Here is a 21,896-nt window from a genome sequence, read left to right as displayed (position 1 = left end):
GTCAATCATGAATAAAGGAAAAAAATAAAATCCAAGGGAAGGAATGAGTGGTAGGTATTAATTATCAACCAGGGATAGAAAAGCAGCAGTCACTGCAAAATGCCATCTGTGGATGTGTCTTATTTAGCCAACAGAGTGCCTTTAATGATTTGGAACTTGAAACCCTTCAGCAGGTTAATAGTTATCTAATTTTGCAACTCTCCATCTATTCCCACCCAGGTCTCCAGCAGGATCCTTGAAAAGAAATACTGTTAGGGTTAGATAGAGAAAATATGTTCTAGTGTTGTGCATGGTGGCTATAGTTCACAACAATTTATTGTATGCTTTCTGTTTCATGCAAATATCAGAAATGCACAATGTCTAAAAGCAAGAAGACTGTTAACTCAATATGAGAAAATATGCAAGAGAATTTTTAAGATATCATTAAAAAGACTTTGACTCCCTTATATAGTTAAATTCATTCTTGAAAAATATAGTAGTTTGCACTTACATACACCTATTAGAATGACATGACATGTCTAACCTTCTTTCAATTAACAGAAATTATTGATATTTCTACTTTTATGCTTCTATTAAGGGAAAGCAGATATCTCAATAGTAGACTGAGAAAGTCACTCAAATGGAAAAGAGATCCAAAAAGGTGGATATGATGAAATATAATAAAAATAAAGAATCTTAATATTTATATGGATGTTTATGTTAATAAGAACTTTGCATATTTAGGTAGACTGGAATAAATAATACCTGCTAAATCAATATCATATTAAAATAATTTAATTTATATATAAAAGGTCTATTGTAAAGGTAAATGAATAGTTTTCTTTCCTTTGAAGAAAAGAAGTTTTGTAGTTGGTTAGGGTAGTATGGAAGGCAAATTTCATTATTGCTAACTCCCAGGTTTTACAGGTGAGGAAAAAGAACTACAGATTTCATAAAGAAGCTTTATAACTAAAAAATGTAATTGATAATTTAGACTTTACAGACATATATAGAATATTTCATCCATCAATGACTGAATACACTTTCTTCTCAGCAGCAAATGGATCCTTCTCTAATATAGACCATGTTATGCAAGCTATCACATATATTGGCATGCAATTGTAATATTACCTTAATATATTTTTAGCATCTGTAGGGTTATTTTGATGGCTCTTTCCATTGATATTAATTTTTGTGTTGTTGATTTTTTTCTTAGACTTGTTTGATTTTTATCAACTTTTAGCTGAATTATTTCTTCTCTATTTCATATATTTCAGCTCCTACTCTTAGTTTTTCCTTCTTACCACCTAATTTGAAAATAATTCGATTGTTAATCTAGTTTCTTCCTAATACAAGTACTTTAAGTTATAAATGCTCATCTGAGTACAGTTTCATCCCGGGGATTCTGATATTTTAAGCTTTTATTATCACTTAGTTCAAAGCACTTTTTTTGTGTGTGTGTGTGCTTTCTTCCTTGACCTGTGAGATATTTATAAATGTGCCATTTAATTTTGAAGAAGTTGACATGTGGGAGTGGGGTTTTATGTATCTTAAGGTGATAGATTTCTAATGTAATAAATCTTGCAGGAAACACAGTTCACATCATTTCAAATTTAAAAAAAAAGTAAAGGAATGCCTTTTATATTGATTGTATTAGTTACATACATGTCAAAACATGTCAAAACTGATCAAATACAAAACAAAAAAAACAAACAGAAAGTGCTAGGAATGTAGATCAATGGTAAAGGACCCCTGGATTCAATTGCCACTACAAAATAATGTTTGCCAGAGCAAAGGAGTTAGCTACTTGCATTGGGTGGAAGTCAGGACAGCTAGGGAGAGAGAAAGCTGTGAAGTAAACAAAGCATAACCTTGAGGGGCACCATTGCCTGGAGGCTGTAGGCACAGGACACTGGAGGTGGCTATCAACCAGCAATGCATCCTATATGACTGGTTATGGGTGTGTATTTGACTTTCTTTGGTTAGTTTGAGTTGGAAGCCAAGGAAAAAGGAAAGTTGCTGTCATTGTCTGACTGGTTTGGACTATTTGATGCAGAAGTCTATAGTTCCCGGGATTGGTTTCTGTAGAGGTTGTGGGTCAGACACAGCTGAGTTTGTCAGTAACAAATGCATACTGACTTGTGAGTGAACTGAGTAGCAATGCCACTTTAGAGCAGGGTCAAAGAATTTATGTCAGTCTTCTTTATGGTATTCAAGGTGACACCCACTGTTTTATACATATTGATTGATCAAATTTAAAAATCTGAAGTGAGAACCATACAATATAAAATAATTAAACTTTTTGTTGGTGGTACTGGTGGATGAACCTGGGGTGCTCTACCTCTAAGATACATTCCCAACACTTTTTATGTTATTTTCAGACAGGTTCTCACTAAAATTGCCCAGATTGGCCTTGAACTTGAGATACTCCTATCTTAGATTCCTGAGTAGCTGGGATTATAGGCATGTGCCACCATGCCTGACAAAACTAACAGTTTAAAGGTGAACAAACTGGTGGCATTTAATACAGTCATGATGTGGAACCACCAACCCTGTCTAGTTCCAAACATTTCCACCAACCCACAAAGAAATTCTTTACATATTAAGAAGATACTTTCTATTCTTTCCTTCTCAGAACCCATGGGAACCAGCAATCTTAATTTTTGTCACAATAGATTTGTCTAATGTAAACATTTAACATAAATGGAATGATAAAATTAAAAAAAAAAAAAAACTACTTATTTAATATCTTCCTTTGTCCCTGTTCTCCTTTAATGATGTTTGTTGTTATAGGATAGGGCAACAGTGTGTGTGCCAATAGACCCACAATCTGTGCATTCTGTGATAGTCTCTACTTATGTTTCTTCCCAAAGGATTGTGTGTGCATCTTATATGCTGGTTCAGTGAGTATGAAATGCCTGTACACATAGTATACATGGTTGGGCGAGGTGGTGCACACATGTAATCCCAGCTACTTGGGATCATGAAGTAGAAGGATTACAAATTTGAGATCAGTCTTGACTGCTTAGAGAGAATCTTTCTCAAAATAAAAAGAAAAAAATATAAAGGTTGGGAATGTAGCTCAGTGGTAGAGCTTGGTTTGATCCCCAGCATTATACATACACACAAGGAAGGAAAAGAAAGAAGGAAAGAAGAAAATGAGTATATCACCTATTCTATAAGAAAATATTAGTTCAATTAAAAAGCATATTAAATAGAATATAGGATTAAGTATTGATAAGAGTTTTATATATGAGACTGCTATAATCTCCTTTTCTGAGAGTATTTTAAAAACTGCATAGGTATGTTTTTAAAAGCTCCAAAGATAATTCTGATTATGGCTTTGCCCTACTGGGGGTAATGGAAAATACTAGTCAATTCCTTCCTTAAGCCTGCCTTTACCTATTAATTTATCCTGGATCTTTAGGTTTTACTCTGCCTTTTAGTATTGTCCCTATAATATGGCATGCTATCTTTATAAAGAGAGGATGAGATAGATCCTTTATACTAAAAGATATACCCTATTCATGTGTTTTAGCCAGCTATCAAGGTATCATCAAATGTGGTTTATCTTGGTGAATGAAAGTTTGAATAGAAAATTAAGCTCCCACACTGACTATAGTGGTGCAGTGGATCATTTTGTTCTTTAATGTCACACATCACTGGACACACTTCACAGAGCAGTGAATCATGCTTAAAACAAGCTGCTTTACTTTAACGACAGGAGATAATGCAGCAGAGGTGAATAATAAGTGTTAGCAGTCTTAACATTCTCTGCAGTTCTCTCTCTCAGGTGCCTGATGGACAATTTACAAAGTACATATGCTATTTTATAGATTGGAACTTGGGATCCAGCCAGTGGCCTGAATATGACAGAAAGTCAAAAGGGAAAACCAGCTAACATCACAGATTCCTTATCTAATCGTTCTTTGATTGTTACCACAATTTTGGTAAGTATTTGTTTTTCCATTATTTGTAGATAAATGTATATACATATGGAAGTGGAGAGAAAGGAACTTTATAACTGGAATATTAATGAACCTAATGCAACCTATTTTATAGTTATTTATTAATTATTGTGTAATATACAAGTCAATGTTAATTTAGTCACAATGTTATTTGGTTAATCTTCAATGATGTAAATTACATTAATATTGGGATGTTTATACTGATTTATAATACAACTTCATGTATTACTAGGAATCTAAATTTTTACAAAATAAATTATTATTGAAGAATTATCAATGTTAAGATTTGAAAAATACAGACACACAGAAGTATAAATATAATTAAATGAGGAGCAAAACATAAACTTTATTGCTGCTTATTTCCTGTGAATTTATTTCAAGGGACATAGCATTTATTTTTCAGTGTTTTTCTCATTATAATTATTCCTTAACCTTGCTTTCGATTTCATTGTTTTCAGCCTGGAGAATCACTCTACTTTACTAATCTCTCTAATGAAATCAAATGGCAAATACTTTTTTAAACCAGAAATATTTTCACCACCAGCTTAATTAAATGAATACTGATCACCTAGATAATTTTACTTCTGTTATAATTGTATATTTTAATGAGCTCACATAGTAATGGTCACTTATGCCATTCGTAAAAGGGAATTTTACTTTTAGGATAAACAAAGAACTCTTCTATTATTTAGTCAGTGTATTTGTTTCCCCAGGTAGTGAGAAGAATATGAGGTTAGTGTCTGGAGCAACCTGCTACAAACATATAGCATTTATATAATTTCTAAATTTGATTTACAATGGTGAATCAAGCCAGGAAAAATCCATATTATTGTCCTTTTAGTAACAAAAAAGGATGTCAAAGCTGTAGACAAATCAAAATAGAATAGGTTTCATTAAAGGCTTTCATAATGAAGCAAAGCTAGTAATCCTGAAATGACAGTGATAAAAGTCATGATATTTTCAAATAGCTCTGTTGCTAAGAACCTCAGAATACTTGCTTCCTATGTATCACATACAAAATTCCAAGGCCCTCTTTAACTTAATTTGAGACCTCCCTTTCTTTTCAAAGATAATCATTGTAGCCACCAACCCAGCTCTGCTCTTTAGTCAAAATATTCTCACAAGGCAATAGAACATCTTATTTCTTGTCCATCAACCAGTACATTCTTGATTTCATTACCTCCTGCTTGGACCTTTTCAGTAATCATAAATCTAACCCTTTGGCTTAATGACTTAATTTTTCCAGTGCATCCCCAACCTCTGTGTAAAAAATTACTTCTGTCATTTCTTTGCTTACATGATTATACAAATTTTTAGAGAATCCATATGAACCATTAAAAACCCCAAATTCTATCTTTAATGTTCAAGACTTTCTATGGTCTTTCTTCTCCCACCTTGTGTCTTCTTTGTTCTTATAGGAGGTCAGTGTTTAATTGAGGTGGGACAACCTGTTGGCCTTCTACTGTGATTATGTAGGCAATTTTCTTTCTCCGCTATATGTTCTTCTCCATTTCTGAGATGTTCTAGTATTTGGCAGTAGTGTATATGATTTAGAATTAATATTTAGCTATTTAACTATTTCTTGTGTGCATTATTTTTCCCAAACATCATTAAAAAATCCTTAGAGACATAGAATTTGACTGTGTCTTCTGTTTTTATGCCACATGTGCCTTCACAGGCAGAATAAGGAATGTTGTGCAGAGAACCATCTATAGCCCTTAATAGTCTCTATTCTTCTTTCACTATTCTCCCTGAAACAACCAAATTCCCAAATATATCATTTATTTTATGCCTCCAAATATTTGCTTGGCTCTTCTTTATTTCTATTGTGTAAATGGTCTTCATCCTCCCAAATTAATTTCAAATGAGATCCATGCCATGAAACTCTTTGATCTCTTCTTTAGCTAACTATGTAGCAGAGGGGTGTAGGGTGTGTTTTACCTGTCGTAATAGTCCACTGGGGCACTTACCATGCATTTTTATTCTAGAAAATTTTTGCAAGTCTGAGATTCCATTTGACATGTAAGCTATACAAGGGTCATTAATCAAATTTCATACTTTTTTGATTTCTCCATTTCAGAGAAAAGTATCTTAATTATCACAATTACTCAGTAAATATTTATCAAATTAAATTAAATGAATGAAAAAGTAAAGGAAATAAAAAACCTTTAAGTGACTATATTAACTATTTTTCAAGTGTGCAGGTTATTATAATTTTCTAGTTCAAACAAAGCAGGTGATTAATATTACCCATGTAGTTTCTGAATCTTGCTTAATTATTCAGAATTGTTTTATAAAAAGTATTCAGATATTTTTCTCAATCATAAGCAATTTTACATCTATCTGTAAACAAGTAGTGTTTTAGATTTATATGGGGGCAGGCATAAAACTTTAGGAAAAGTACTGCTACATACTTTATACTGTTTGAAATAATATTTCTAGACTTTAGGCCTCAGATATCTTCATTTTTTAAGATTTCACAGGTAATCTGCAAGTATGGTTGAGAACTACTGCTTAGATTATTACTCTTTATAGTTTAATGTTAGGGAAACCATCGAATATGTACTATACTTACAATATTTAAGTAGGTATATGTATAAAAGAAGTCACTATTTTCAAATTTCTTAGTTGAAAAAGTTATTTTTCTGAATGCGCTTTTAAGTGTCCAAAGTCAAGAAAAAGAATAAACTTGAAGGGATTGCTTTCCTTATTTACATAAACATTATACATGATGTGATTGATTAGTATCTCATTTATATTTTATGTAGAGGTTATGATCATTTAATTAATGTTATAGTTATTTTGTCCTGTTCTTTTTAGTAAATCTTAGAGGAAAATGTGGCTATCATGCTTAATGACACTTCTCCCAAAGTTCCTATCATGTAAAGAAGACACAAAGAGAAGTTCAACTATGATTCTTATTTAACATTTTTATAAAGTGTCTTTAAAAACCTGTAAGATGTTCTGGAATTCAGGTTATCTGTGAACCAATCATGATCAGCTCTATTTGTCATGAACTGTATTCATCCATTCATTCATTTCATTTAATCCCCAATTCTTTTACTGAACAAAAATATATTGAATGATGATAATATCTCAGGGATTGTGATAAAAGCTTTGTCTTATGAACAAAATAGATATTATTTTGCCTTGTGGAACCTGGATAATGGCAAGGATTCATATGGATAATTACAAACACACACACACACACACACACACACACACACACTCACAGAGCTGTGATTAAGATTCAGGAGAAAAATACATGATGAGATGGCTTGGTTTACAGGATGATAGTTACACAGTGGATCAAGAGTGAAAAGTTAGAACTCCTAGCAGAAGAATAGGCAGTAGAGATCCAATGTTTGGAAAAGAATTAGCAAAGGGAAATAAAGGAAAAGGAGAGTGCTAGGCAGCAAGAATAGCATATGCTGACTGTCTAATGCAGGAAAGGTCTTGGGAAATTTGCAAAATTGAAAGAACATGATGACCAGTGCCAGTGCATTGGTCTGCTTCTCAGTTTCATCCAGTATGAATATCTGAATAGGGTTCATTACCAATAGTAATAGCAAACATTTATTGCAAGTCTGCTGTGTGTTAGACATAGTTAAGAGGGCTATCCATGCATTCATTTAATCTTTATAATAACCTCATTGAGGTAAATATCATTATTCATATCACTATACTGGTAAGAAAGCCAATGTCTAGATTTTCTAAGTAATCTACTCATGCTCACACAGCTGGAAAGTAAAGTAGTGGGGTGTTCTCCAATCTGGTTAGGCACCTCGAGCTACTGGTACTGAATGAAATTTCTCTTGGTTCACTATGGAAATGTCTAACACCTACAGTTTAGAAACAGAATAGTATCTTGATTGAGAATTCTTCACTTAAAGCAATGTATCTCATCAAGAAGTCCCACATACGCTAGAGCACTGTGATGTGCTTCTGGGTGTACCCCTAAATATCTAGACATTTTACTTTACAGAGGCTACCATTTAGCCTACTCTTGTTTGGATGTGTGGGATTTCTAGTTTCTGTGCTTGCCTAATTAGCATTTCTTTTCTTCCAACTTTTTAAAATCATAATCTTGGATTGTCCTAGGCAAATAAAATAGTATTGGAGTTTATGTCATTTTTATCTCTTTAGAATTGGGATTAAAAATTGGAGTTGTTCATTAGGTTAGAGGAAGAAGAACAAAGGGAAGAAGGAGGGATGAACAAGGGAAGGTACTGGGAGTGAAATTGATCACATTGTGTTACATGCATTCACAACTATGCAACAATGAAAACCACTATATTTTGTAATTAATTTGAATCAATGAGATAACTTAAAGAAGAATTGAGATTGTTTACAAATAGTTTTGCTCCACTTCAACAACACCACCTAGACCCAACACACTGGCTACAGCACATAGTTACATTATGGAGGGGTTTCATTTTAGCAAGTACCAAGTATTTTTTTAAATGTTTAATTTTTTAAAGTTTTGATTTGGAGATTTATGGATCTTTCTGTACAATTCTACACCTAAAACTCAGGTCTACTCATGCTCTCTCCTTAATGTTTAATTTCTCTGCTTTGCCTTTTCGGTCTTTGAATTTCAGTTCAACTGTGGTTAAAATTCCTTTTGTTTCTTGTATTTAGTATTTTTAATGAAACTAAAATTATCAACCTTACAACCATTTCTTCAATCAAGAAACATTTTATTGTTCAGAGTTTCTTGAAACATGAGTTTCTAATTGCCAAAAATAACAAAAATTCTAATTCTGAGCAAGGTAGAGAGAGCTTTGAAAGAATGACATGCAGTAGTTTTACTTTATGACTGGATCCTGTTTCTGTGTAGATCCACTAGCTTGGAGAAGTATTAGATGACTGAATACTTACTAAAGTTCATGTAGAGAATATCTGTTTTCCCTCAGAGTTCTTGGTTTTCAATAGATTTTTTTCAGTCCTATCTAAATATGTTGAGTGCTTTCCACTGTGCTGCTTCTGTATAATAATTGATTTTTGTCCATCAAAAGATTACTAGCATTTAAATGCCACTGTGCATGTCTTTCCTTTCATAGCTCGCAGCACTGGAGTACACAAATAACTATGCATTGGAATTATGCATTTGACTTTTCAGGATGCATTTATTCTCAAGGAGGTTCTTTCTTCCCAGTTGCTCAATGAATTTAACAAATGTGCCTGCACCTGCAAGTGAGTCTGTCTGTTTTTTTTCCCCAACACTCTGTGGAGGGTTGTGGATCACAGCATCTAGTTTTCTTTTATAGGCTTGTAAAGATTTTTTTTTTTTGGTCACAGTCACTGACACAGAGGCTTATCTAGGAACAAACTCCCAAGGACAATAGAAGAGTTCACAGTACAAAAGAAAGAAGTGACCAAATCATCCCCTAAATGGTTCTGCAGCTTCTACCATAATATCAACAAAAGCAGATTTCTAGGCTTCAAATCTGCCACCACAATGAGTTTTTCTCTGATTCTTCTCTTCCCATTGTCATTGAAGGACTTTCAAGCGTTTAGTTCTTAGAGAGTAGCATCCTATTGGGGCTCAGAAACCCAGACACTGCAGCTTCACAAAGAAAAAAGATTTTCATTCTCAGTAATGTCTACACCATTCCTAAGCAGTTTGAAACATGTATTATGGAAACAATGAGATCAAAATAATTTAAGAAAGACACAGTGGATATGCATATTTAAGTACTGCTTACATATTAACTTCTGACTTTAGAGGGGCTTGTCCAAACTGAAAGTCTTCTCAAACTACATTTGCAAGCCGTTGTTCAAAGGCAACCAGACCCTCCCTCACAGCATTTTTAACTCTCTTTCACAGATTATGCTAGCACCACATTTCTTCCTTTCATTCTTACTCTTAGCTCATTTTATTTTATTTTTTATTTTCTCAGCTACATAAATTATAAAAACTATTGGTAGAACTATAGAAAAACGGGAAGAGTAGAGAAAGCAAGCTGTGAGTTTTGATATTATCATGAATAAAATGAAAACATTTAAAAAATCTTCATCACAGTAGCAAATTTAAAATAGAATTAACAAAGAAAGGTTAGGAAACCAAGGTGTATTTGTGTGTATATAGTAAAATCTGAGGTGCTGTTCACTTATAGGGTTTTAAAAATTAAGAGATAGGATTTTAAAAATTATACTTAATTACATATCAAAACTCACAGCTTGCTTCCTTTACACTTCGCTTTTTTCTACTACCATCAATAATTTTATGAATATGGTTTGTTTAAGGGTAATACTGAGTGGGGTTTATTGGTGGAGTCCATTGAAAGGCATTGTACTTCGGGGAAAAAAGAGAGGAAACATTGAAAAACCAGGAATGAGGAGTTTGGGGGATGGGATAAATGGGATCAAAAACTATGAAAAATTTGGTTGAGGGCCTAAGGGTTAAAGGCCCAGAGGCTGGGGTGTTAGCATTGCCAAGTGTGGTGGGGATGTTGGAAAAGGGACAATGAGCTCTGCTTAGTCAGCTCTGAATGTAGTTGTTGGCAATAAAATTTGTGCTGTCAAATCTTGATTTTTTCATGTGAGGGGATAGTAAATTAGATTCAGAGATGAAATACAGTTTAGAGATTAGCTAATAGGTGCAGTCTCCTTTCCCATCAAACCTTTTACTGGAACAGCAGTGAAATGGCACCTTTGATTGATTCGAGCTTTGCTTTTCTCTCATTGTTCTCCTTTACTTTTGAATTAAGCTAATGAAAAATCAATAGTTAAAATACAAATATCAGCAGAAACAAAGTAACAACCAAGATCTTCCATCTAACCTGATTATGCAGTCAAGTGGAGAAGTTTAATAGCACACCAATTTTTGCTAAAACATGACAAATTTTTCTTTACACAATCATGAATGTTAATCGCTATGCCAAATCCTCTTTTAAATCTTTATTCCTCTGACATCAGTAAGCACTCTTCCTGAAATATCAGTGAACAGCAAAACTAGAAAAACTCTTGTCCTAGTCTCTTGAAAGTTGAGTTCAACTGCATTGCACAATCATTATTTCTATAGAATTCTGGGCAATTTCCAGTGAATAAATATTGCTTTTCAGGGAGAAAGATATTCTTCCCACCTTCCCAAATCCCAACAGATTTTCTACAGTTGTAAAGTAAAAACAGAAACTTTTCCTAGAATGATAGTTACAGGCAACAAAGACTTAGATTTTTTTAAACACATTATTCACATTCTCTGAAAGTTATTCTTTTAGAAGGAAGTGAGCACAGTTTGAGACAACAAGAATATAATTATGCTACAGGGTTTACTGAAAGATTTTTAGGTATGTTGCAGAATCATTTACAAGAAAGAATGCCTTTGCTTACTGGACTTGCAAAAAATAGAAAAGAATTTTTCTAGTTTGCCACAAAATATACTTGCATTTTGTAGGAAATGATATTTAAAAAGTAAATAATAAATATAGTTTATGAAAATCTTATTGAAGTAAAATGTTGCTGTACCGACCTGTCATATGATTAAGTTGTTTAAAACAACCCCCAGATTATGATAGTTACTCATTTTCTGCTCAGACTGTCCATGTAAATTGCCTTTTTAGTAGTAATATCTTGAGATATTACTCTGGGGTTTGTTCTTCAGGCAAGAAAACAGTACATGAGCCCATGCGGAGACTCTTCATCAGTAGTTTTTGAGTCTCATAAATCAGTATTCCTTAGTATTGCTTTTTCTTGAAAACATTAAGCTGTCCTGATGGTGGCTGGGAGGCCTTTTCACTTGTTCCTCCTGGTATTCTCACTTCCCATTGTGATAACCTGTAGTGCACCATGGGTTTCTGATGTGAATGCTAATTAGGGATGGCAGAATTCAAATTTTAGGAGTCCTGGTGAATAAAAGCAAATTCAAAGGCCAGGATTCAAACAATTCCAGGCCTGCACTTAGCTCTACAGTAGTAAAAGCACATTATTTGTTGGAATGACAGAGGTCAAAAAATACCAAAAAAGAAATAATAGTGTTCCATTAATAAAGAATAACCATCAACTGTTGTGATCATTTGTACTTATACATGGCTTCTCCTCATTGGCCATTTCTCATGACTACACACTGGAAATTTATTCTGGGTATATATGTATATTTTAGTTTCTGTGTTTGTTTTCCTGGAGCACTTAAAATATGATGAATCATTGAGATGCAATGAGAATACTAGTAAACTTATTATCAACTGGTTCCCTTAAATACAATCCCTTAAATGCAATCCCTTTCTCTTTTTGAGACCAAAGCTTTACTACATATATTTAAGAAACTCCTTAATTTAGTTTAGCAAAAAAGGTCACAGTAAGGACTATTTTAGAATGACTCAAATATGATTTAGACCAGTGGTGGTGTTTATTAAAAGAAATGAATTGAAATTGTAAGCATGGAAAAGCCTGTGACCCTGGATAGTGTAAGAAGTCATAAAATCAGAAAGGGAGTAAGACTGATCAAATTGTGTTATATGCATGTATGAATGCAGCATATGAATCTTCCTGCTATAATGAATAATTAAAATACACCAAACAATGAATTTAATAAAAAAATTATAAAATCTACATTATCATCCATCTTTACAAATGTTGATAATACTGGACTCATTAAATCTCATTAGGTTTAAAAGCAACATTTTCAAGTAATACAAATAAATGTCTTATAAATGAATAATTTATCTATAATGTAACAGTCTTTAGTTCTGCATTTCCTTTGAAAGAATTTATAAAACATGATCAACTATATTACCACTTGAATATTTTGTTTCCTAATACTGATAAATATAAAATTATTTTCTTAATTATTTTCCAATTATGATATTCATAATTTGTCATGTTCTTAATCAAAAAATGACTGAGAATAGCCTTAAAATCCTTGTTGTTTCTCACCATTATAATAAAATTTATCATGAAATTTTCTTAGATAATATTTTTGAAGCAGTTTAGGACAACTATAATAAAAATTATCTTTTGAGCAAACAAAATGAAAATCTTGAGAAGTTACCACATGGGAATATTGATTCTGGAATTGTGCTTGCAAGTATGTGACCATGATGTGTCTCCTTGTTTGGCAGATGGCCTGGCACCCTATGCCTGCTGTCAAGTTGGAGGTGAGGGCTGGACCAATTACTAAGAAAAGCCATTTAAGATGTTCTAAAGTCAGATATAAAGAAAAACAGAAGTTGAAAAAATGAAATTTTCCTTTGGTACAGCCTAGTTTTCTGTTTTAACCTGCACTCTATTTTCCCTCTTTAATCCATTCTTCAATACTAGTGCTTCTTTTTATAAACTCCAATATTGGTTTTATAGTGGACATACTTAGGATTATCCATAAATATAATCAAAGTATTTTACAGATGTTCATAATTGTAGGTATCCTTATTGATAAGTAAAAGATCTGCTTTTGACTTTTCAATACAATTTTCACAAAGATTCAAGAAAAACAACACAAAACAGTTTTAAAGTATAGTACTATTATAAGCGAAAGTTAAAAGAAACTTGTATACTACAATTTCAGCACACACACTAAATAAAATGTATGGTAACTGAATGAACTTTACTCCCTGAACCTGTTTTACTTATTTTAATAGTACTTTATAATGAATTATGCCAGTAGATTTATGATTAATAAGATCTTTTATTACAGGTTTTCCAAATACTAGTATTCATTCTAGCTGAAAATATTGAACTGATACATTTTGTTTGCTTTATTGGATTTAGGAATATTGAGTAATGATTGCTCCATAGTCTTATTAAATTTAGCCAATTTTTTATTTTTAGTTTTTCATATCAAGGTTATTTTCATTCAATAAAAGGGACACTGGTTTCAAAACATTTCCTATACACAAATGTAGCCTATATATCATGAGGTCATTTGTTTATATTTGGCTTAAAAAAAAAAAAGCCACAGTATTTAGGGTTTTGTTTGGGGGGTTTGGAAAAATATCTTTAAAAATTTTATAGATTTGTTTTATGATTATCATTTTATTGTATGTTTCTGAGTCAATTTTAATTGTGCATTGATGTGTAACAAGGAAATCAAACTTATTACAATAGATATTCAAATAATATCACTGTATAAATTTTATAATTTCTGTGTATTGAGTCCATTTCTGGTATAAAATTCTGTGGGTTTAAAAAAATCTCTTTTTTTCTTAAATTGTTTCACTAAATATTTTATTATTGTTATTTTACTAAAAGACTCATTTCTTTCTCACTCATATCTAAAAGTAAAGATATTGCTCTTATATTCATGGAGAGGTGGGCAAGATGGAACACTCCCGTAATCCCAGTGGCTCAGGCGGCTAAGGCAGGAGGATCACATGTTCAAGGTCAGCCTCAGCAATTTAGCAAGGCCCTAAGCAACTTAAGGATAACCTTTCTCAAAATAAAAAAGGGTAGGGATTTTGCTCAGTATTTAAGCATCCCTGGTTCAATCCCTTACCTAAATAAATAAATGATAAATAAATAAATTAAGTCAAGGAGTATAGAGTAGTGGCCACTAGTGACCAGGAAGGGTAAAAAAACAAGCATCAATAGAATAAAGTTGGATAAAGTCTGTCCATATCCAAGTAGAAATAAGTTATAGCATTGTACAACACAGAAGAGAGGTTTTAGTTTACAACAATTTTATTATAAATTTCATCAAAAAAACTAGTAGAAAAGAGTTCTGATTTAATTGTTCCATTTATTTTAATTATTTAATAATAAACTCAAATAAAAAGGTGTGAGACTCAAGATGGTGAGAGCAAGTTAGGCAGCAATCCTGGATATCCTCCCAGCACAGAGGGTAGGTAGCAAAGGAAAAGCAAAATTGAGAGGTGGTCTGAGACCTGGAGAAACTAGAAGAAAGGACAACAGAGTAGGAAAAAAATGCAGTGCCCTAACCCTCTACCTCCAAATAAGCGTGGAGGCTCATTCTCTCAAGATCACACACTTAAAACCAACTGGAAAGAGATAAAACTTGAAATACAATGGTAACAAAATGATTGTAGGATTTTTATTTTTTTTATTGTAGGATTTGTCAGTTTCCTATGAAAATATTAATTCAAATTCAAATGCTTTTATTGAACTTTAAACAACTCCTCTTGGTATAGGAAGAAATGCCAAATTACCCATGAATTCCTTCTATATCTTTGAAAACCACATGTTCTGCTGCTGCAACCTGGCCTTGCTTTCTTCTGAACTCAGGTGCTTCACCAAAATGCTAGGAATTCTCTTTGCCTGTCTCCTGTACTGGAGGCCCATTTCCTGCATTTCCTGGTGCACTCTTTTTCTTTGTAAAAGCACTAGAGTTTTAGCCAGTATTTTTTTACTGCATTGACTGAAAGACCTGACCAGCACAATTGTAGAGGAGGAAATGTTTGTTTGAGGGGTCACAGTTTCAGAGTTCTCAGTCCATTGACAACCAACTCCATTCCTCTGGACTTGAGATGGGGCTGAACATCTTGGTGGAAGAGTGTGGTGGAGGCAAGCAGCTCACATGATGATCAGAAGCAGAGAGAGACTCCACTCTGCTAATTACAAAAGTTATACCCAAGGCCATGCCCCCAGGAACCCACTTCCTCCAGCCACCCCCTACCTGCCTTCAGTTAGCTCTCAGTTAATCCCCATCAGAGGATTAATTTGCTGATTGGATTAAGACTATATAATCTGATCATTTCTCTCTAAACCTTCTTTGTCTCACACATGAGCTTTTGGGGGACATCTCACATCCAAACCATAATAACCAGAGATGACACCCAAGGCTTACATATTTTAGACATGCATTCTATCACTGAGATTTATTCCTAACTCTTTCCAAATCTTATGTTTCCAATTTTTCTGAATTATCCTCTCATTTTATTACAATCCAGGCAGTAAGAGCATCCTGAGAAAAATTACAGGAGGATAAAAATTTTAGATCTCATATTTCTAAAATCCTTGCCCTCTGTAAGTTTAATTCTTTGGAAACTACTCCATTGCATCTCCTATTGTTATAGTTGTTAAGATGTCATTCTGCTTTCTGAAATCTGTATGTATGTTTCTTATATCCTATATTATTCTTTCCTATGGACAGTTCCAACATTGTCTCTTTATTCTTTTTTTTTTTTTTTTGGTACTAGAGTTTGAACTCAGGGATGCTCAACCACTGAGGCACATGCCCAGTTCTTTTTTTTTTTTTTTTTTTTGTATTTTATTTAGAGACAGGGTCTCCCACTGAGTTGCTAAGTGCCTCACTAAATTTCTGAGGTTGGCTTTGAACTCCCAATCCTCCTGCCTCAGCCTTCAGAGCCAGTGAGACTACAGGTGTGGGCCACCATGCCCAGATGTCTCTTTATTCATCATACTTGGGAATTTCACATCTTATGAAATCTGAGATGCTTCCTTAATATTTAATTTGATGATTTCTTTTCCACCATTTCTCACTGTCTCTCACTGGATATCTGTTAACTGGTTGTTAAACTTCCAGAACGACATAAACATTTGCTTTTGTTAGTTTGTTTTCTGTTTGTTTTAAACAGTGTTGCCCAGGTCCCACACTCAGATATTCTAATTTAATTGATGAAACCTGGCATTAGTATTGTTGAAATCTCCCTGAATAATTTTAATGACCCTCTGCTTATATCATGAATTTTCAAGTTCTTTTGTTTTTTATTCTGTTATAGGACTTCCTCAACTGTGTCTTCTAACCCATCATTTGCTTTATGTTTGTTATATAACTAATTTCCAAGAACTTTTTTACAAGTTTATTAAACAGTATTGATTCACAATAACTCTTTTATACAGTTTTCATCTATTCTTTATTTTGTTTTTTTCCTTAATTTTGTTCTATTTTCTCTGTTTTGTCTGGATGTTAGAAGCTTCACTAAAATTTTCTTTCAAATATGCAGTAAGGCACTATTAAGAGCAATATGAACTCTATGTATGTGAGGACCAACAGGTGAAGTATACTTTGTAGTGTTTGCTGGGGGTGGGAGGATCTAGCCCTTCCATCTATGCAGCACAAATAATATATCTATATATCTATTACTTGTGTCACTAAGTTTCTGAAAGGAATTCTGAAGTTTGTTGTCTGAGTGATGCAAATATATCTGTTTGCAGTCAAAAAGGTAAAGCATGGGTGAATCTGAAGAGTATTGTGCTAAGCGAAATAAGCCAGACACAGAAAGACAAATACTACATGATCTCACATATAAGAGAATACTAAAAAGTCAAACTCATAAAAACAAAAAGAAGGGTGCTTACCAAGTTTCAGAAGATAGGAGCAATGGAAAATGTTGTCAAAGGGTTAAAGTTTTCAGTTACGTGATAAGTTCTGGAGACCTAATGTACAACATGATGACATAGTTGATAATAATGTATTACATATTGACATTTGATAAGAGATTATATCTTAAGTGTTCTCACCACACAAACAAAAATGTAAGTATATGAAATGATGGATGTAAATTAGTTTGATTATCATGGCCATTTCATAATACTAACATGTATTAAAAACATCACTTTGTATACCTTATACAGTTTTTATTTGTCAATTATACCTCAACAAAAATGGAAAAAAGAGAAGAGAAAACAATTTGGGTTATTTTCAAACATTAATTTAGATTTGTGAATTTTAGCATGATACTTAATCTCTATGAATCCACAGCCAGTTAGAACCAATTTCTCCTTCAGCCAGGATCAAGGCAAGAGAGAATGAGTAGTTCCCCATAAATGGACTGAAATCAATCCAGTTTTCTGTTTGGTACTGAACAAGGACATTTGACCAGGAGAACAAATTTGTTTTAAAACTTCCTCAAAAGCCCCAAGACTTCTTGGATTCCTGTGGCCTTAATTGGTCTGCATCAGTTTTTTTAAAATGATCAAGAAAGGTCTTGAGGGGGTTCAGGACACACTATCCAACATATGGCATGTTGGTGTTTAAGAAAATTTAGGAAGGTTACTTCCTGACCTTCTGTACTCCCCAGAAGCAGGGTCATATGGTTTTTATTCATGAGGTGCCCTCCCTGCACCCTCAGAAAAGGAACATTCTTATCTCTGAAGTAATGGCTCACAGAGAAGAATCCGAACAATCATTGTTACATTCTCCACTAGTTACCAATAGATCATACCCTTTGTCCTCCAATCATTTTTCCATAATTGTCTACATTTCATCAAACCTAAGCAAAGAAAAAAATTACTTAAGTTTATGTGATTCTATAAAACTTATATGTAATAAATGTGTATGTTTTTCTTTTGCTAATCTGACTCTTACTATAGAGGTTTCATCCATGAATCTGATGATATAGGTGAGAAAAGAATATTTTCTCCCATACATTCCCTTATAAATTGTCATATAATGCTGCCTATACTTAAGAATTAAAAAACAGTCACAGCTTCCAGCCATGTGTGTAAACTGATCTGAGTGCCCTGCTTTGCCCAGGGTCTCACACTATTACAGTGGACAGTGGCACCAACCATATCCCAACAAGAAAACAGATGGAATTTTGGACCTACATTTTTCCATTCCAATAGTCCTTTCTTCTTTTTAAATCAGAATTCATCACCAACTCTCTTCACTCTGCTTGCACAATTTATTTCTCTAGACTAGTCCACAACATGCTTTATATCCTGAGTAGAATGAAATTCTTTTTGGTGCCACGTCCATGCCCCCATCCCATGATTTTATAACATTGCCTACCAACTATCAATTCGATTATATGGATGATATTTTCTACATATCTGGATAATATGCTTGCAGGTTTTACCAAGACTCTGTTAGTATTACTTTTACCGTTTTGAGTTTTTGTCTTACATATAACCTCAGAACTACTTTGGTAGGGAGTTGGTAGAGCCAGGTAGTACTTACATTCCACCAATGCTTGAGAAACATTTGCTTTAGGACTACCAGTCTATAAGGTAAAGAAGGAATAGGAAGCATTGTAGTCAGTGGGGAAAATATGTTTGAAGGCACAGATGAATACAGGAGTTCAGAGTATATGAATAATTGTAAGTAGTCCATTACTCATGGAGCACAGAAGATGTAGGGGAGAGGTGATCGATAGGTGTGAGCAAGCAGGCAACAGCAAGGCAGGAGGCCTTTGTAGGTCTAGTGAAGGAATTTAGTTTTTACGATATTCATAATGAGGCAATTTTGAAGGATTTTAAGTATGTGAACAACATGATCAAGTTGTGATTTTAAAGAATCCCTTTTGGTATTAGAAGTGGAATTGTAGTTCATGAGACAAAATTTGGTGAGAACAGCTGAGAGAATATTGCAATAGTGAACATTGATGAGGTCTGAACTGTGGTGATATCTGAAAGGGTAGGAGATGGAAATTGGATTTGTTAAGATATATGGAGAATGAGGGATACTTGATTTTCAAATTGAAGTTTAAGAGGAGGACAGAGTTAGAAAGTCATTTTTCCAGTAAACAAGACTAGAAATGGAATTAAACTAGAAATAGTAGAATTGGGGTAATATAAGAAGAATTTAATTTTGAACATATTATATTTAATTTTCTTGTAGTATATTTATCTAGGTGGCAGGTAGATACATATATAGTTCCAGAGCTCAGAATAATGGTCTAGGCTGGAGATGAGATTTTGAGATACTACAAAAAGTGGTGCTTAGCTCATGCATATTGGTGTGATTATTCCTTTAGAAAAAATGTGTGTTTTTAATATGTTTTCTTCAGTGCACATTTCTCCCCACTCCTAGTATTAATTTTGTTGCTTCTTTTCTATTGTATGCCATTTGGCTTGAGAATAAAATATAAATTCAGAGTTTTCAAGCAAGATAAAAAGAGTCTGGGATAGAAAGAAATATATAGATTTTTCTTGATTTACTATAATAAGGAATCCATGATTATTTGAAAATATCCTAGGTAAAAATGCATTTAATAGAGCTGACTTAAAACATCACAGTTTAGCAACACAGTACACAACGGAGTGTGTGTTTTTTGTGTTGTGATTGTGCAGCTAGTTGAGATCTGTGGTGGCCACTCCCCAGTTTTTGTTAGATATCATATTGCAAATTGCCAACCCAGGAAATACTCAAAATTCAAAATTCAAAAGACAATTTCTACTAAGTATGTATTGTTTTTCTATTATAGGAGTTAAAAAAAATGTAAGTCAAACCATCTTTATGTCAGGGACTGTTTGCACTATGCTTTGAGTCAGGTTCAAAAGTCCTTCGTACATATGGGGAATGATGTTTGTAAGATGACAACCGTGAAACATTTAAGACAAATAAAATCAGGTGCTTCAAACTGAACTTCATTTTCTGATGTATATCTCATTTCCCGGTTCTGATCTTTGTGTTTTCAGCTACCACCTGATTATTTGACATTGATTCCTAATTGCTTCTCTTTGAGATTTATTTTTTGCTCTTAATGATAGATTGTATATCCTAAGTCCAATTTAACCCCATCACAATAATTTAAAAAGAAAGAGAGACTTCTTCTCCTGGTAGAAAACTCATACATTTTGCTTTTCTGGAATCACTGAAAAGAGTGTATTTTGCCTACAAATCCAGAATAATGAGTCTAATGTTCTTATCTATTTATCAATTATTTCATTAGATGTGCTTCTCAGGAAGTTTATACACAGTGTCATTAATCAGATGCCTAAACCAAATCAATGTTCTTAACCTGAGTTCTATAAATTTTGTTTTCAGCTTTTTTGGCTACAGTTCTATGTATGATTCTTTTTTTTTTTTAAACACTTTTAAACTTTATTTTATATTTATTTTTATGTGGTGCTGAGGATTGAGCCCAGTGCCTCACACCATGCTAGGCAAGTGCTCTACCACTGAGCCATAACCCCAACCCCCTGATTCTTGATCTGTGAAATCGAAACAAAAACCTCATGCAATTTTTTATTCCACCTTGTTTGAATAAAACTATATTGTTTAGTACTTCATCTGTGAACTATTAGGAAAAAGTGCCTTTGCCACATAGCTTTTTGGAAAACATTTCAGTTTATGTGAAAAATATTTTATGACTCACTCAAATATAATTAGAGACAAAGACCATTTATTTTCATGTCGACTACAGATTTGTATTCCTAATATATAAATTTTTGTTTGCTATCTCAAACTTTCAAATTTGCTGTTGCTAGCAATTATAGTGTTCTCTGATCTTGATCAGAAACAAAGCACTACTTTCATTACACAGTGTGTATTTTCTTTGTCCTGTAGCGATACCATTTCATGATTACTATTAGGTTACATCACAATTTCAGGTCATGCTCTACAGTTCTGATAGGTGCATCATACAGGCATATCCTGAAAGAATTTTGCAGTTAAGTAGATTTTAGAAAATAGTGGTCAAGCACTATTTTTCTTTATAGTAAATCTTTAATATGTTAATGTGTATTGTGAATATCTTAAGGAGTTACAGATATGTAGAATTTCTAAAAATTTTAAATACAGCATTTTTCTTAAAATCTGTGACATATTTACTTAGCAGAATACACAGTGGAAAAATACTAAATTATACTAAAAGCCTTTAAGTTTTGTTATGGTGAAATTTTCTTATATCGGCAAATTTGTGAACTGCTTATCCTACCAATGGTTAGCAGAGGATCAGATCCTTTTTACACTTAGATAACCTTTGGTATCTGAATTGAATATAAAACTCAAAAAGGAGCTATGAGTAAGGTTTGCAAATTGAAGGGACAAATGGAAATCAGAAAATATAGATTTGAATCCTGAGTCTGCCACCAGAAGTTCATTTATTTTGAGCAAGTTACCAAATCTTTAAAATCAGAATGAAAATAACATGTGACCTGAAATGTGTTCATTTTGGAGATATAAAATGTATAAAATATCTAACAAATTTCCCTGCTCAAAATTATCAGAAAGTGATGATATTTAATGGACTCAAAGTTAATACAAAAATTTAGCATAACAAATGGTACTCTCAGAGCTCCAGTGGGACAATCACAATCTATTAGCACGTTACTTACAAGACAAATGGTGCTCTTGTTTATTATTTT

The 21,896-nt window shown here is 33.2% G+C and overlaps 1 protein-coding gene across 1 annotated transcript in view; it reads left to right on the top strand.

Annotated features, from left to right (window-relative positions):
• GRIK2 (glutamate ionotropic receptor kainate type subunit 2) overlaps positions 1-21,896 on the top strand; it is a 677,480-nt gene that overhangs the window by 415,426 nt on the left and 240,158 nt on the right. The window contains exon 10 of the mRNA XM_079148658.1: positions 3,816-3,929. Within this exon, the coding sequence (XP_079004784.1) occupies positions 3,816-3,929 (114 nt within the window). The remainder of the gene's footprint in view (positions 1-3,815; positions 3,930-21,896) is intronic.

Source organism: Sciurus vulgaris (assembly GCF_902686455.1).
Source record: "Sciurus vulgaris genome assembly, chromosome: 7".
Classification (NCBI taxonomy): Eukaryota; Metazoa; Chordata; class Mammalia; order Rodentia; family Sciuridae; genus Sciurus; species Sciurus vulgaris.
This window is presented reverse-complemented; position numbering and strand designations above follow the sequence as displayed.